The 13,724-nt window shown below is 43.0% G+C and overlaps 1 protein-coding gene across 8 annotated transcripts in view; it reads right to left on the bottom strand.

Annotated features, from left to right (window-relative positions):
* ATE1 (arginyltransferase 1) overlaps positions 1-13,724 on the bottom strand; it is a 409,370-nt gene that overhangs the window by 339,369 nt on the left and 56,277 nt on the right. For all 8 annotated transcript variants that reach the window (XM_085602676.1, XM_085602719.1, XM_085602709.1 and 5 more), the window contains exon 3: positions 9,908-9,970. In XM_085602676.1, coding sequence (XP_085458802.1) covers positions 9,908-9,970 — 63 coding nt within the window. The remainder of the gene's footprint in view (positions 1-9,907; positions 9,971-13,724) is intronic.

The following is a 13,724-nucleotide window of genomic DNA, read 5'->3' as shown; positions in this document are numbered from 1 at the left end:
GCCCAATGCATTTTGAGCCATGTGGCTCTTCTTCAGGGGTCTCTGAAATAAATGAAAACATCAACTCAACCGACTGCTCGATGCGATCTAATCTTATGCAAAATACTGCTTAAACAACGGTACTTCTGTCACCCAAGGACTCCACCCTCATTGATCCACCCCCCCTTAACCATCATAATGCCATGTTTTCATTTAATTCAGAGACCCCTGAAGAAGAGCCACATGGCTCGAAATGCATTGGGCAATCAATAAGAGTCTACTTTGTATTATGGTTATCACATGATCCCCTGCTCTAGAGGAGAAATGTCAGGCTTTAGGATATCCATATAAGATAAAATACTAATACCAGTTAGTCTAAATGTAACTCAATTACATAGTCGACACTACCCTGAAACTTTGGCATGGATCTTACCTTGCTGAACCTAGACTAGACACTCCGTTCTAGAGCCATGACTGCAGAGGGTATCCTTACCTCCTCTACGCTCTATTTAAAAACTAATTTTATTTCAGAGGAATATGAAATTCTCTACCACACCTCGCCTTCTCTTTCAAACTAAACAGATGCATGTCCACGTGTTTCTATCTTCTTTAGGATCCTATTTCCTTTCATCCTCTTAAAGGCTCAGTGACTGTTAGTGTTACAATCTACCTCTCTGCTATGGGAAGGCTAAAGTGAGTGAGGAGTATCTTAGGAGCTGAATAGACAAGTTTCCAGGCGCTTCAGCAAAATAAAGCACATAGGCAGAGGCACGGAGTTTCAGTGATTAATTGGTAGGAAACAGAAAGCTCTCCATTAGGCGATTTCCTAGTGTGGCTTACAGCAAAAAGAAAAGCTGTGAAGTAAAGAAAAGAAGAGGCTGGGAACCTCTTTTCGAGGTAAGGGGGTCAAAGCCCTTAACGGGCCCAGTGGATCAAACGGACGGACTTGAACATGGAACGCTTGCCAATCAGGAGACAATGCCGCCTGCGACGATCGGGGATAACCGAGGTCCGAGGTGAAAATCCACGAATAAGGCAAACAGCTGCATTCTGCAACACTTGCCAGGAGCACATTAGAAAGAGGGAAGCCCAGACAAGAGGATACTGCAGTAGTGCAGGCAGGGCATAATGATCACATGAATCATTTTGATAGCAGATAAGGGAAGCAAAGGGATGATTTTTCGAGGCATACAAAAGGTAAAAGAAGTTGAAAGCAGCAGGGCATTCAATTTGCTTAGAAAAGGAGAGTAAGCGAGGAGTCAAAAATTAGTCCTAGGTACCTTGCAGTAAGGACTCCGTTTTGGGAGGTGGATGGGGTGTGGCGGTCTAACTCCTGATGGCCACCAATAGGAGGATGAGATGGAGGAGGAGGATTAGAAAATAGTGACCTCCATTTTGCCATTATTGAGCTTGATACTCAATTGGACATATCCAACAAAGAATGACAAAAATTGGCTTGGTTGTGGAAAAAGTGACGTTGGTCAGTACAATAATTTGGGGAACATCAGCGTAAGGCAAAATCTCTAAGCCAAAAGAACTAATAAGTCGGATGAGAGGAGTGATATAGATATTAAGAGGCATGAGGTTCAAGAAGGAACCCTGCAGTGTCGTCACAGGAAGGAGGCAGAACGGAATGGAGGAAGATAACTGTTTGTGTACGATTTGTCAGAAAACTGCCATCGAAGCAAGCACTTGTTCACATATTCCACAATCAAAAAGCGGGTCAATAAGAACATCATGAGAGACCACATCAAGAGCTGTGGACAGATAATGTAGGATCTAGGTGGCAAAGTATCCCGATTCAAAATGGTACAGATATCACAGTTTCTGGACCATGACTGGAACATAACCATGACGGGGCATCTTCCAGAAGATTGCTTACTTAGATGAAGGAGAAGAGTTGGGAATAAATTATTTGTCCAATGGTTTTAACAGTGAAGGGAAGTAAGGCAAAAAGACCAGTAGTTGCTAAGCACTGTAGGAACTACCTGAACCTTTTAGTAGAGGAGTGTCTAGATACCGAGGACCATAGAAGTTGCAAGAGAAAAATTACAGAGTTCAGGCAGCAGAGGTGCTATAAAATCGTCTGCAAGGGCAGAAAGAGACTCAACAGTTAAATTGGTAAAGGCCAGTAAAGCGGCAGCATTAGAAAGACTCCGAGGGTAAGAAGAGAGGAGGGATTTGATAGATACCAAAGAGAGATCAGGAGTGAAAGCACTAAATTTTGCAATCTTAATTTGAAAACAGAAAGCTAGCTCTGATCAGAGCTTTTAGGAAGGGGGAATACAACTTTTAAAGGCAAAAGGGTCACACAAATCTTTGAAAATAGCAGAGATTTCACATGAACATTTGTCAACATTGAAAGAGATTGGCCTGCTTAAAAAGGATTTTGCATTTCTTAATGGTCAGGGAGTAGTTCGTTTTCAGGATGAGATCAGAATCTAGCCTCCATTTACATTTCAATGCCTTGCAATTACTTTGAGCAATCCTAAACTCATTACATCAGGGGCTGAGGGAGATCTGCAATGAGGCAGGCAAAGTTTGAGAGGAATAACGGGGTTGCAAGCGGAGGAGATCCAGGTGCTCAAATTGCTGCATTGAGATTCAAGATCCTGGATTAGAGCTACCAATACCGATAGCTGCCCCCTGCATGGTGCTCAACTCCAACAATACAGAGATCATTTGCTTCTCTGTATCCACTTTAAGCCAATCCTTCTTTCAACTCCCTACTGAATGTAGTCATCATCCCACCTCTGCATAAACCCCTAGGATTTTGTTAAACAAAAAACAAGATTTTAGACCATCATGAGAACAACCACTCTGCCAGCTGTCATATGCTTGAAATCTGTGAAATCCACACCATCCTCTCAGTCATGAAGTTTATTAATCCTGTAGTCATGAGCTATTACGGTTTGTAGGCAGACCAGTGCACACAGAGAATAATGTTACTGAACAAACTCCCTCCACACATACAATACAACAACATACAGGACTCCTGCAGACGTGAAAGCTCATCTCTACCAATCAACTTACAACTCTTGAGCTAACTGCAACCTACCTCTGCAGTACACTTCCTGTAGGAATATCGATCGACCCGAGGCTGGTATCATCACTCAGCCTCTTTACAGTTGGTTAGTGGCTGCCTTGGTGTCATCCAAGACTACTTTTCATCACACTCCCTGCCCTTGCTTGTAGTACTGAAAACAACTTCAGCATGGCAGCTGCCATGGTTCTCCCCAGGATCTACTTCCACACTTCCTTCAGTACCACCCCGAGTACTCAAAAACTGCTCATAATGCAAAATATAACACAATGTGTGTATATATGTATGTACGTTGTATTTCCTTTGAGTCAACCTAGCCAAAAGGCAGTGGATCGCTGTACATGGTCAAAGGCAAACTTTAAATCAGCCAGTAATATGAGAGGAAGCAGAGCTGTAGACAGTAAATGCAGTGTGATGTAGTGTCCTTTAAAGAGGGGAGTCTTAAACTCTTTCTTACAGTAGAGCAGCGTTGGGATGATCCTGATGGATCCAGAGATGTTGTTCCAGATCCTGGGTGCATTGATGGAAAAAGGCGTTTGTCTTCTTTTTACTTGTTTTACACTTTTCAATCTACAGTTTGATTGTATCATGACTGAGTGTGCTGAGAACCACCAGGGATGGTGAGCTTTCCTGGAAGATAAGCAAGAGTGCTGGTCGTGATGCTCTTAATATGAAGCAGCTGGTTTTGAAGATGGTGCGGGTTGGCAAGGGGAGCCAATGGAGTTCCATCATGGTGGGGGTGATGTGATCATAATTCTTCAGGTCATGGAAGAGACGTGCAGCAGCTGACACTAGTGCCAGTGTGGAGTCTGGGAGGCCATTTAGCAGTGCATTACCACCATCTGGATGAGAGAATACAAGGGTTTGGACAGCAGTTCTGAATTTGCTTTCTGGAAGAAACTATTTGACTTTCTTTAGACGAGAGAGCTGGTACCAGACCATCTTTGTTTTTTTGGCAATGGATTCCTTGATATTGAGACTGGTGTCCAGGGTGAATTCAATTGATCTGGCAATCGGTGAAAGTTGGGGTTCGAAGAGATCAAGGTTATGTCATTGAGCCAGGTTTGCACTGTATCTTAATTGCTGGGTACTTGTAAAGTGCACAGGTATCTTGGCAGTGAATAACAAAGGTTTATTGTTACCGAACTAATTTGCGGCCATTTAATCTACTTCAGAGGGGTGATAGGCAGAGTGCACCCTTTGAAATGTACATTTGTGACCTTAAAGTCAAAACAGATTCCTGAAGTGGATACATTAGCCCACTGAGCCACCACACCCAGACCAACTAGGGTGTGTTTCAGACAAATATATGAAATGATGCTTAGCACGCTGGATAACAAGGTCCTCCACTCCAGTATCAACGTAATACTTTTTCAACCTCCTGAAAATCCTCAGTTTTTCCCCTCCTTTAATATTCACAGGTATACCCCGCCATCACCTACAGACATCAGTCAGGCTTATTCAGTGTACCATTAGCTCCTATACAAGTCCCTCATTCTAGAATTAGAACATAACTCCACGAGCCATGTCTGCCCCTCTAATTTGCACAGGCCATCTCCCTGTACTTCCAGAGAGCAGACAATAAAACTTAGAACCACCCTAAGCCCTCTGCCACCACCCATAAACTTTAGGTAATTTACTGGCACCTGGACCATTTCCTATTCATGCTGCAGCAGTTATCTGCCATTTCTCTAAGCATCATTAAAATTATCAAACACACCTTCCGTCAACATGAAGTCACATCTCTCCCACTTCCACATGGTAGACACCACGTACATCGGTTACATTATTCACTTTTCTCTGATGTGTGAAGTTCACTAACTGCTGTAATGGGACTTGTATCACCACGTTCACCACTTCTCTCAAGTCGTTTTTTTGTTACCACTCCATTATGGTGCTAGGCACTGTAAAATGCGACCACAAAAGTCTGTTTAACAAGTGCAGTGGTTAAATAAATACTAATGCATAAGACTTATGATGGAGGACTAGCACCATTCTGCAAGTTTCACTGTGAACTGTCTTCCAATCCAGCTACATCTTGTTAGAGATGTAACTTCCAGAACTGGACACAACGCTCAAAACTACATCTACCACAACAAACAGCACGTAAAGTCTCTTGGCTATGCTTTAATAAGTCCTGCTTAATTAAACAAGCTCATCCGCAACTTTTGCCTTGAAGGCAGCAAGAGTAGTTGAGAGCCTAATGTTGAGGCATTTCACACAGAGTGCGCCTACATGGAAAACGACTGAATGCTCAGCCACCTCAGATACTCAGATGCAATCTAGAAACTACTAATACTGACTTCTCTTTACTTTGTAGATTGCTACTAGGAGATAATTTTGTGATCTGGAGGTAAGGTTCTGAGTGTCCTGATGGAATTTGAAAGCAAAGCATACTACCATAAAGGAGATGCAGTTGATAACTGGGATCCAGCGCAGTACTCTGTGAGCCACGGACCCAGATTCAATCTAATAATGTACGTGCTACTTACAAAAGTCAGCACCTCACTGTGTCTCAGTAATTCTTAAGCCTTTTCGGAAATAATGTCTAGAATCAATAATTCTCAATTTGCCTACAAAAATTATAAACAACATTGTAACAGTGGGCCAATTTGTTTTCTAACATAAGTATCTCAATGTATTAATTGCTGCGAGATTTGTATATAAGCAAACAAACAAAACATACATTTGTTCATGTACAGTCATTCGTTTTTATACACATGCTGTGGGGGTTTTAGGCAAAACCAACAATTTGGTTGTCAATGATGTATGCAATCATTTGCCAGACCACTACTCTGATATGAATTAGCAACTTATTTGTGTGTACTGTGAAGAAAGACCTCAGGTGAATGAACTTTAGTTCTCAGAAGGAAGTTTTAAATGTAGCTCTGGCATTAAGCAAACATGTTTGTTCTCTTCATCAGACGATGATTAGACAATTTAAATAATGTATATATTTCTCGATTTTTGGTGGGCGCTGCTGTCTTGGATGCACAGTGTGCTTGGTGAGAGGGACTGTGTGCTGCTGTGAGTGTTACCCGATTTATGTGAGTAGTTATACTTCTCTGATCCTCTGCTTTTTGACATTGCTCAAACTTATCAAAAGCAATTAAGCTGATGTTGATTTATTCCACTTGGTACATAATCTCGAGGAAGATATAGAGTGTCAGATGTATTTAGAACATTTCGGTCAGTTGTTGATTTCAGCCAAGACAATGCACAGTTTAAAATCATGATCACATTATCCCATGTTTACTCCATCTGTTTTGCCTCCTCGGACTTACAAGTCACCTGGCTGGTATACTCACCTTTAAATTTCAGTGTGGGCTTTTGACACGTGTAGCTGCATGCGATTCATCTCTCATATCGTAATATGTTTGGGGGATACTTCAGTACCTTACCTCAAAATTTACTCTAGGCTTCCTCTATAATCACGCCCCTCAGCAAAGACAAACTGCTTATTTCACTACTAGATATTCTAATATTTGACCAGTGGAGATTTATAACAGTTAGTAATACCCCTCACTTAAAAACAGGAATGCTCCAACAAATGCAGACTTTTTCCTGGCAAAGACTCAACCAAATCATTAAAGAGGGGTCAAAATGCCATCTTAATTAGTTTTGGATGGAGTAAACTAGATGACTGAAGTTACACAACCAAAGAAATACATCAGAAATACTGGGCCTGATATTCCATTAGTGAAAATCCGCGGCCTTGGTTTCTCGGATCATAACTCTTCAAGATGTTCCACCTCTCATTTTCATACAATTCCATTACTTTTTCCACCACAAGGTTTGGTTTTCAGAACTCCAATCTCAAATTTTTCCTATGCTTCCACTTTTGTGAAGGTCCTTTCTGAGAGCCGCAAGGCAAGCAGGAGTTGTGGGGACCAACCGTGAGGGTTGAGCCTTTTCCTCCGGGTGTCCCAGTGCCCGACCCTCTATGGGTCCTCAGCAACTGGGTCAAGTGCCCCTTTAGCACTTGACTCTCAGTGGTAGCCACAGGACAAGAAGTTTAACACTTCTCTAGGGGAGGGGGAGGTAGGAGGTGAACACAGGCTCACAACTCAAAATAAGTTTCAACAGTATCAATAAATGATTGTCCAGTCAAATACTTTCTTTATGACAAAAGGAGTATTTATATACGAGCATAAAGTAAATATGACATGCATAAACAATGCACACAGGCCTTAAGGTAAGGGCTCTAGTGTTCAATAGGCAGGTCCCAGAGTCCCACTTCCCTTTCTCTAGCGGTAGTGGTTATTCCACATTCTTTAAAGGCGACATTCACGTTAGGTCCCCACTAGTAGTCAGTCTCTCCGGAGTCCCATTCCAACTCTCGGCAAAGTTGAAAGTGTCCAAGCACCCGAAGCGCTAAGTAGCAGAACAAGTTTCCACTGGGGCCTTCCAGATCAGCAATCAGTCTTACCTGCTCGGGCAAGGTTAGCGGGACCAGAGTCTCAGCAGGGAGCGGCTGCAGCTACAGGTGGTGAGTAGCACTCTTCGCTTTGCAGGGACAGTGCCTGGGCGTCCACGGCACTACCTTCAGTGAGAATTAAGTTCCTCTGAACCGTTCAACAGGTGGAGGGTAGGATGCTTTGGTTCCGGGCCTCAGTCGAGGCTCAGGTCGCACAGGTCACAAAGGAGGTCTCTCCTCATAGCAACGGCTTGAACCACTCAATAGTCCCTGTTATTTCCGGTGGCCTCACCAGGCATTCAGGGTCACTGTCCTTACTCCATGCATGGCCAACAGCCTGGTCAGCATGGAAGGAATATTCACGGCAGCCCCACCTGGTATACAGGGTTGCAGGCTTCCTTCTGCACCAGTTATTGCTCGAGCGCCATGGCAGTGATGCTGACCACTGCTAACTTCATGCCGGATCCCTCTGGCACACAAGTCGCAGACTAAAACCTACACACGGGCGATGGTCCGATCGGTTGAGCAGCAATCTCCTCAAACTCAGAAATCTTGCAGAGCTTCTCCTCTACGCACACCCCAACTAGCTGCTTGACAGTTGACAAATTTGGAGGCCTAGAACTCCCCTTCTTAAAAACTATTCTAGACACCAAATTTTATATAGGGTCTGAGGCTTACGTTTTTATTGAGGGTCTGCTTTATTTTGTACTGACCACTCCTTTGCCCTGACCTTCCTCCAGAAAGCAGTATGTCCCAGCAGAAGCAACTCCAAATCTGATAACCCCAAATCACAGGCCATGGGAGTAACTATACTTTCAGACCTGGATGTAAGCCACAGTAATATGTGCCTGAAAAGGTTACCCCAGGGACCTGCCCTGCTCTTTATGATCCTCTTATCAGCCCCATCTCCTTCCTGAGATGTGTCCAGACTCCTTTCCAGAATCAAAGAGCACCCTTTGAAGTGTACAGAAGTGTCTCGCTCTTCTTCCTCTAGAGTGTGTGTCCCACCCAGCTCACAAGTATGCAGCAATCCACAAATCTGTCTGAGTGGGCATTCCCCTACCTCTTCATGCTCATCCAGTCAGCCCTGGGTCTCCAAAAAAGGTATCTAGAATATTTTATGTATTGTACCATTCACAGGCACAGGTACACCCAGCACATTCAAACAACACACCTGCACTGCACAGCACTACATACTAACTTGATGTAGACCAAGAGTGAGTTAAGCACACAGCAGCAGACCTTTACATGAGTGAGCCTGTAGGCCTCACTCCAATGACAAAAGTAAAAGGCCTTCTACTTAACTACTGACAAAGGCAGTAGCCTTTCATTACTATGAGGGCATCATTTTGGGCACCCCACCCAGTCCAACAAGACAGCAATCCTTGAGACAGGACTTTGTCGTGGTGCACACGCATGATTCGTGTTAGCCCATGTCAACAAAAATCTGCAGCAGAGATCCAGATATGATTGCAGCTGGGGCATTCAGGGCAGTGTTACACGTCTGTCACCATGCAAGGAATTTTTCCATCCCAACACACACAAACTATTTTTTTTGTCCAGCTGCATCAAGTTGGTCTCCAATGTCCAATAAATAGTTTAGCAGTGATTCTCTGCAAACCCTCCTCAGCTCCCTCAGGAAGGATGATTCAAACTGATTTGCAACCCTACCAAACTTTAGTTTTGCTATCACGAACCATACTCTTACCTTAATAAATGAGCTTCTATACACATTGGTGCATCTAATGTAGCACTATGGATGCAAAAGCGTTTCCAATGAGTATTTATCGCAAAGGAATGTCACCAGTTTCCATTCAGCAATTTTTTTGCAGGACCTCAACACCATCTTCATGACAACTTCACATTTGCTTTCTCTCTACTACCAATGTATTCAAACAAGGAGTATCTGGGAAGTTAGGTTATGTATATTTGTAAACCACACTATCACCCGCAAGGTTACCCTGGCCCTGAGCAGCAGTGTCCCTAGCCCTTCCTATGGTACGTTGGTCAGATGTTTGATTGCCTGGGGTTTCCTTCCTCCGAGCATATATGGCTTTCCTTTATCACTTTTGTATCTGCCTTTCCATGGTGTTATTTCTACTTCTTGACAGACAACAGTTTTACTCGTACTACTTCTGCCACATAATTTAAGCACATGGAGCACATCTTTTCACCTGTATAATTGTTTTTGCTAGAGTAAATATAATAATTTAAGGACTACATCAGAGAAGAAGAAAAGTTCAAGATTTTTCTCATAAATACATGTATAACCCATTCAGCCTGAGCATATGCACACACACAGAACACAAGGAGTGCAAACTCCATTCCCACACACAACACTTAAAGCACAAGGAGCTGCAGTTAAATGGTACAAAATAGGCAACAGTGCAAGCTTCATACGCAGCCGAGATACAGCACAGGCAAGCTTCCCAAGGAAAATACACCCACGCACAGAAAGCACGCCTTACCTTATAGTGTACTGGGGACAACATGTTCGGTTCATCAGCGGTTTGTACACATACTTTCCACTCCTGCAATGGTAATAAAGAGTGCCATGGTATCAATCACAAACACAAGTCAATAACAACATGTGCATAGAATTTGTGCCAAGTGTTTCTCTTTTGTGAATAAAGTGATTATGTTCCATAGCTATGAATAAATTAGCAACTTAAACTGCTAAGCAATCCCAAGAGTATCATGTGTAATACTAAGCATAGCTCAGTTCACTTTTATGCCCAAAATAGTGTAAGCCTTCTAAACAGGCTTGTGACAGGACTCAGACGCCTTATGTAAATGTGGGCACAACTAGGGGGCTAGGAAGGTCTTGGAGCATTACCGATCTACACGCTTACCCCAGTCTATGACATTGGGGAGGTGAAAATGGAGTGCCTTCGAGGGGTCTCAAACTTGCAAGTCAGAAGTTTGAAAAGCAGCATGGCTTGCTCAGTACATTTGTCCTTCAGAAGTAGATAAAATCAGAACTATTCCATTAGGTTTTAAGAACAATTACTTACGCTCCAAAAGACATTTTAAGTTTTTGATGTGTGCTCCATGCGGAATGAATATACATAAGAAAAATGGACATTACATCCTGCAGAACAAGTACACAGTGTACATCTCTGAAATCTGACGGAGGTCTCCATGTTTAAATAGACTGAGGTCACAAGCCTAGGACTAGTCCATAGACATACACCATGTACCAGAAAAGCGCAATCTAAATTTCTTTTAAGAAAACCTCAAATACACAATATTTCTTGTCAAAATGCCTAGAAGCCACAATCTAAGGTTTTCATTAATATACTTTTATGCAACAGTCACAATTGCACCTCTGCTACTACTGATAGATTTCACTTTGTGTAGGATGTTTTGTTTTTCACATACCTTTGGCACGGTTTAGCAACATAAACAGATATGATAGTAGCATCCACCCTATGATTATTTTCAAGGTACATGAATCTCATGGAAGCAATCCTGTTGATACTGGTGAGATAGAGTCTCACCCACATTATTGTGGTATGCTTAATCATCAGCTTATTTATCCTACCTTCATACAACGATACAGTGACCTTCACCTCACAGCGAAGGAGTTAATAATAAATAGTATTGGATAAGTGTAGGATCCAGGATGTAGTAAAGAGCCTCAGTATAAACCCAAAGGAATTCCCTTTATTCAGAGGGGACACAGGGCAGGGCTAAAATAAATTATTGATGAGAATCTAGGTCTCAATCATCCTCTGGTTGTTTGTGTGCCAACATGTTTCAGTCCTTACATAAGATCACATTGGGTTTCGGACCTTCATCAGGCACACTGGATGCCTACTATCCATGCTAATCCTTTGTACGTGTAATAAGGTAGAAGTAAGTCTTACCTATCGACTACTTGTTTGTTTATTAATATCCACCATAACATCAAGGGATTAATGACTCCGTGGTCTCAGGGGGACTCCTGTAGTCAAAAATTATTCAAAGGATTTTGCAAGCAACAGCCTATTCGCAGTCTCCGGCGAGACCTAATGATGTGGCACGTCAGAAGAAACAGAATTCTGAGTTATCCGTGCCCAGAATTAGACCTAGTAAAGATTTTTGTAGTAAACACTGCTGAGCTTTCAAAGCCAAACTACAGAATTGGAAGCCAAATTCACTTAAAGTGACAATACACAACCCACTAGAATTGTGTACATTCCTAAACGCAAATCATGACAACAGAGAGCTTCAACGGCGGATCGGTAGAGATTTTACCAGAGTTTGTGCTGATCCACTACATCTAAGTATTTTCTGGAAGACTAGGGTCACATAGCTTTTCTGTCCCCTTAAACTGTCTGTAATCATAGCCACAGAGAGGACTATCCGGCATTACAAATGATTTGGTTTACAGTCAGACAAGTCTGAAGACAAGTACCAGCGGTTTTCAACTTGCGGATCAGATGCTCAGGCTCACAAACCATTTGCTACAGTCTTATCGGAATCTAATCAATTTCCTTCAGCTTTTCGGAATGCTCCTACCATCTTTGCAAATGTGCCCACCCCACATTCCCGCTAAAGAGTCCTGCTTGGCACGCATAACACTTTAGAAACCACTATTCAATAAACAGTCCGGATTGCAATAAGCTGCTTATTACCATTGTTGAGTGTGGGAAGTGGCCATAAGTCACAAGAGGCAAAGTTTTGCCTGGGTCAGGAAGTCATTCCCATGAAATACATCAAATGGCAAAAGAAGAAAAAAATATATAATATATATATATATATTACCTACTGGCGGTCGCCAGTAGGTAGTTATAGTTAGGACCCTGTTTCCATAGGAAATCCGCAACATTCTATTTGGAATAACTTTGGCGCCGGTCGACGAATCCTCGCGAAATTTTCAAAATAGGTGGGGCGCTACGCTCCGCTCCTACCCTGAAAGTCTCGGGGGGATTCGTCAAGCGGGGGCTGAGAAAAAAGGGGGGTCCCAAAACGCGTTTTTCCCATGCATTTTTCCATAGGACCTTTAGACACAGCTACAGCCCGAACGGCTGAACAGAATTATTTGAAATTTGGCAGAGAGGTAGTCCTCAGGTCAAGGAAGTGCCTTTTGTAGGTCTGGTGTAAATCTGTTCAGTAGTTCCTGAGAAAATAGCATTTAAATCAATATATATATCTGAGGCAGCTTACGGTGCGCTTACCGTGCGCTTACGGTAAGCTTACCGTACGCGTACGGTGACGTGCGCGAGCGCGATTCTGATTGGCTGTTAGATCTTAGTAAACATTCTAATCGGTCGAAACCAGGAAGCGGCGGCCGCCATTTTCTCTCTCGCACTCTGAGGGGGGGAGGAAAAACTAAGGCAAAAAACATGTAAAGGGGCTGTTTAGACAGCTCCTAACCACCTAGCCTTGATGAAGGTGTCCCCAAAGAACCCCCAAGGCAAAAAGTCAATATTTTTTTTTCTTCGAAAAATCGCCGATTACGCTTACCGTACGCGTACGGTAAAAAATATTTAAAAAAAAAAAATGAACCATACTCTTCCCCCCCCCCCCCCGTGTGCAAATGGTTCCCGAAGGGCACCATTTGTACATGGCATATAAATACAATGAAAATGTAAATGTTTAAAAAAAAAAAAATTAACCATACTCTCCCCACCCCGTGTGCAAATGCCGCCCGAAGAGCACCATTTGTGCATGACATATATAAGCAATGAAAATCTAAAAGTTTACCTTGCACAACGAAGCACATAATATGCCCTCCATGTGCGCACGGTGCGCGAAGCGCACCGTGGCTACATGGCCCATCCAGCGTAATGTGGGCACGCGGTGCGCGTAGCGCACCGCGTGCCCACCGTGCGTGCACGGCACTAACTGCGTAAAGTGGGCGCGCGGTGCGCGAAGCGCACCGCGTGCTCACTGTGCGCGCACCGTGCGCGAAGCGCACCGTGCGCGCACGGAACGAACTGCGTTAAGTGGGCGCGCACGCCACGAATGGCGTAAAGTAACTTAGCATTTAAAAAACCGTACAAATTCACTGAAAAAACCATAGGTTTCACACACGTTATAGTTAGGAATTAGCATTTAAAAAACCTTGCAAATTCACTGAAAAAACCATAGGTTTCACACATGTTATAGTTAGCTGGACATTTTACTGATAAAAAACCTATGAAATTCCCCCGTTATAGTTAGTGCAGGCAACTATAACTCACGCAACCGCAATCCTCTGCTGATGACATATGTGTCTTTATGAAAAAAAAATATTTGTAATATATGTATAGCTAAAATTTAATGGAAGAAGACATGGGCAAATAAGTGTCTAAATAC

The sequence above is a fragment of the Triturus cristatus genome, chromosome 1_2 (assembly GCF_964204655.1).
Source record: "Triturus cristatus chromosome 1_2, aTriCri1.1, whole genome shotgun sequence".
Classification (NCBI taxonomy): Eukaryota; Metazoa; Chordata; class Amphibia; order Caudata; family Salamandridae; genus Triturus; species Triturus cristatus.
Note: the sequence above shows the minus strand (reverse complement) of the source record. Positions and strands in the feature narration are given on the sequence as shown.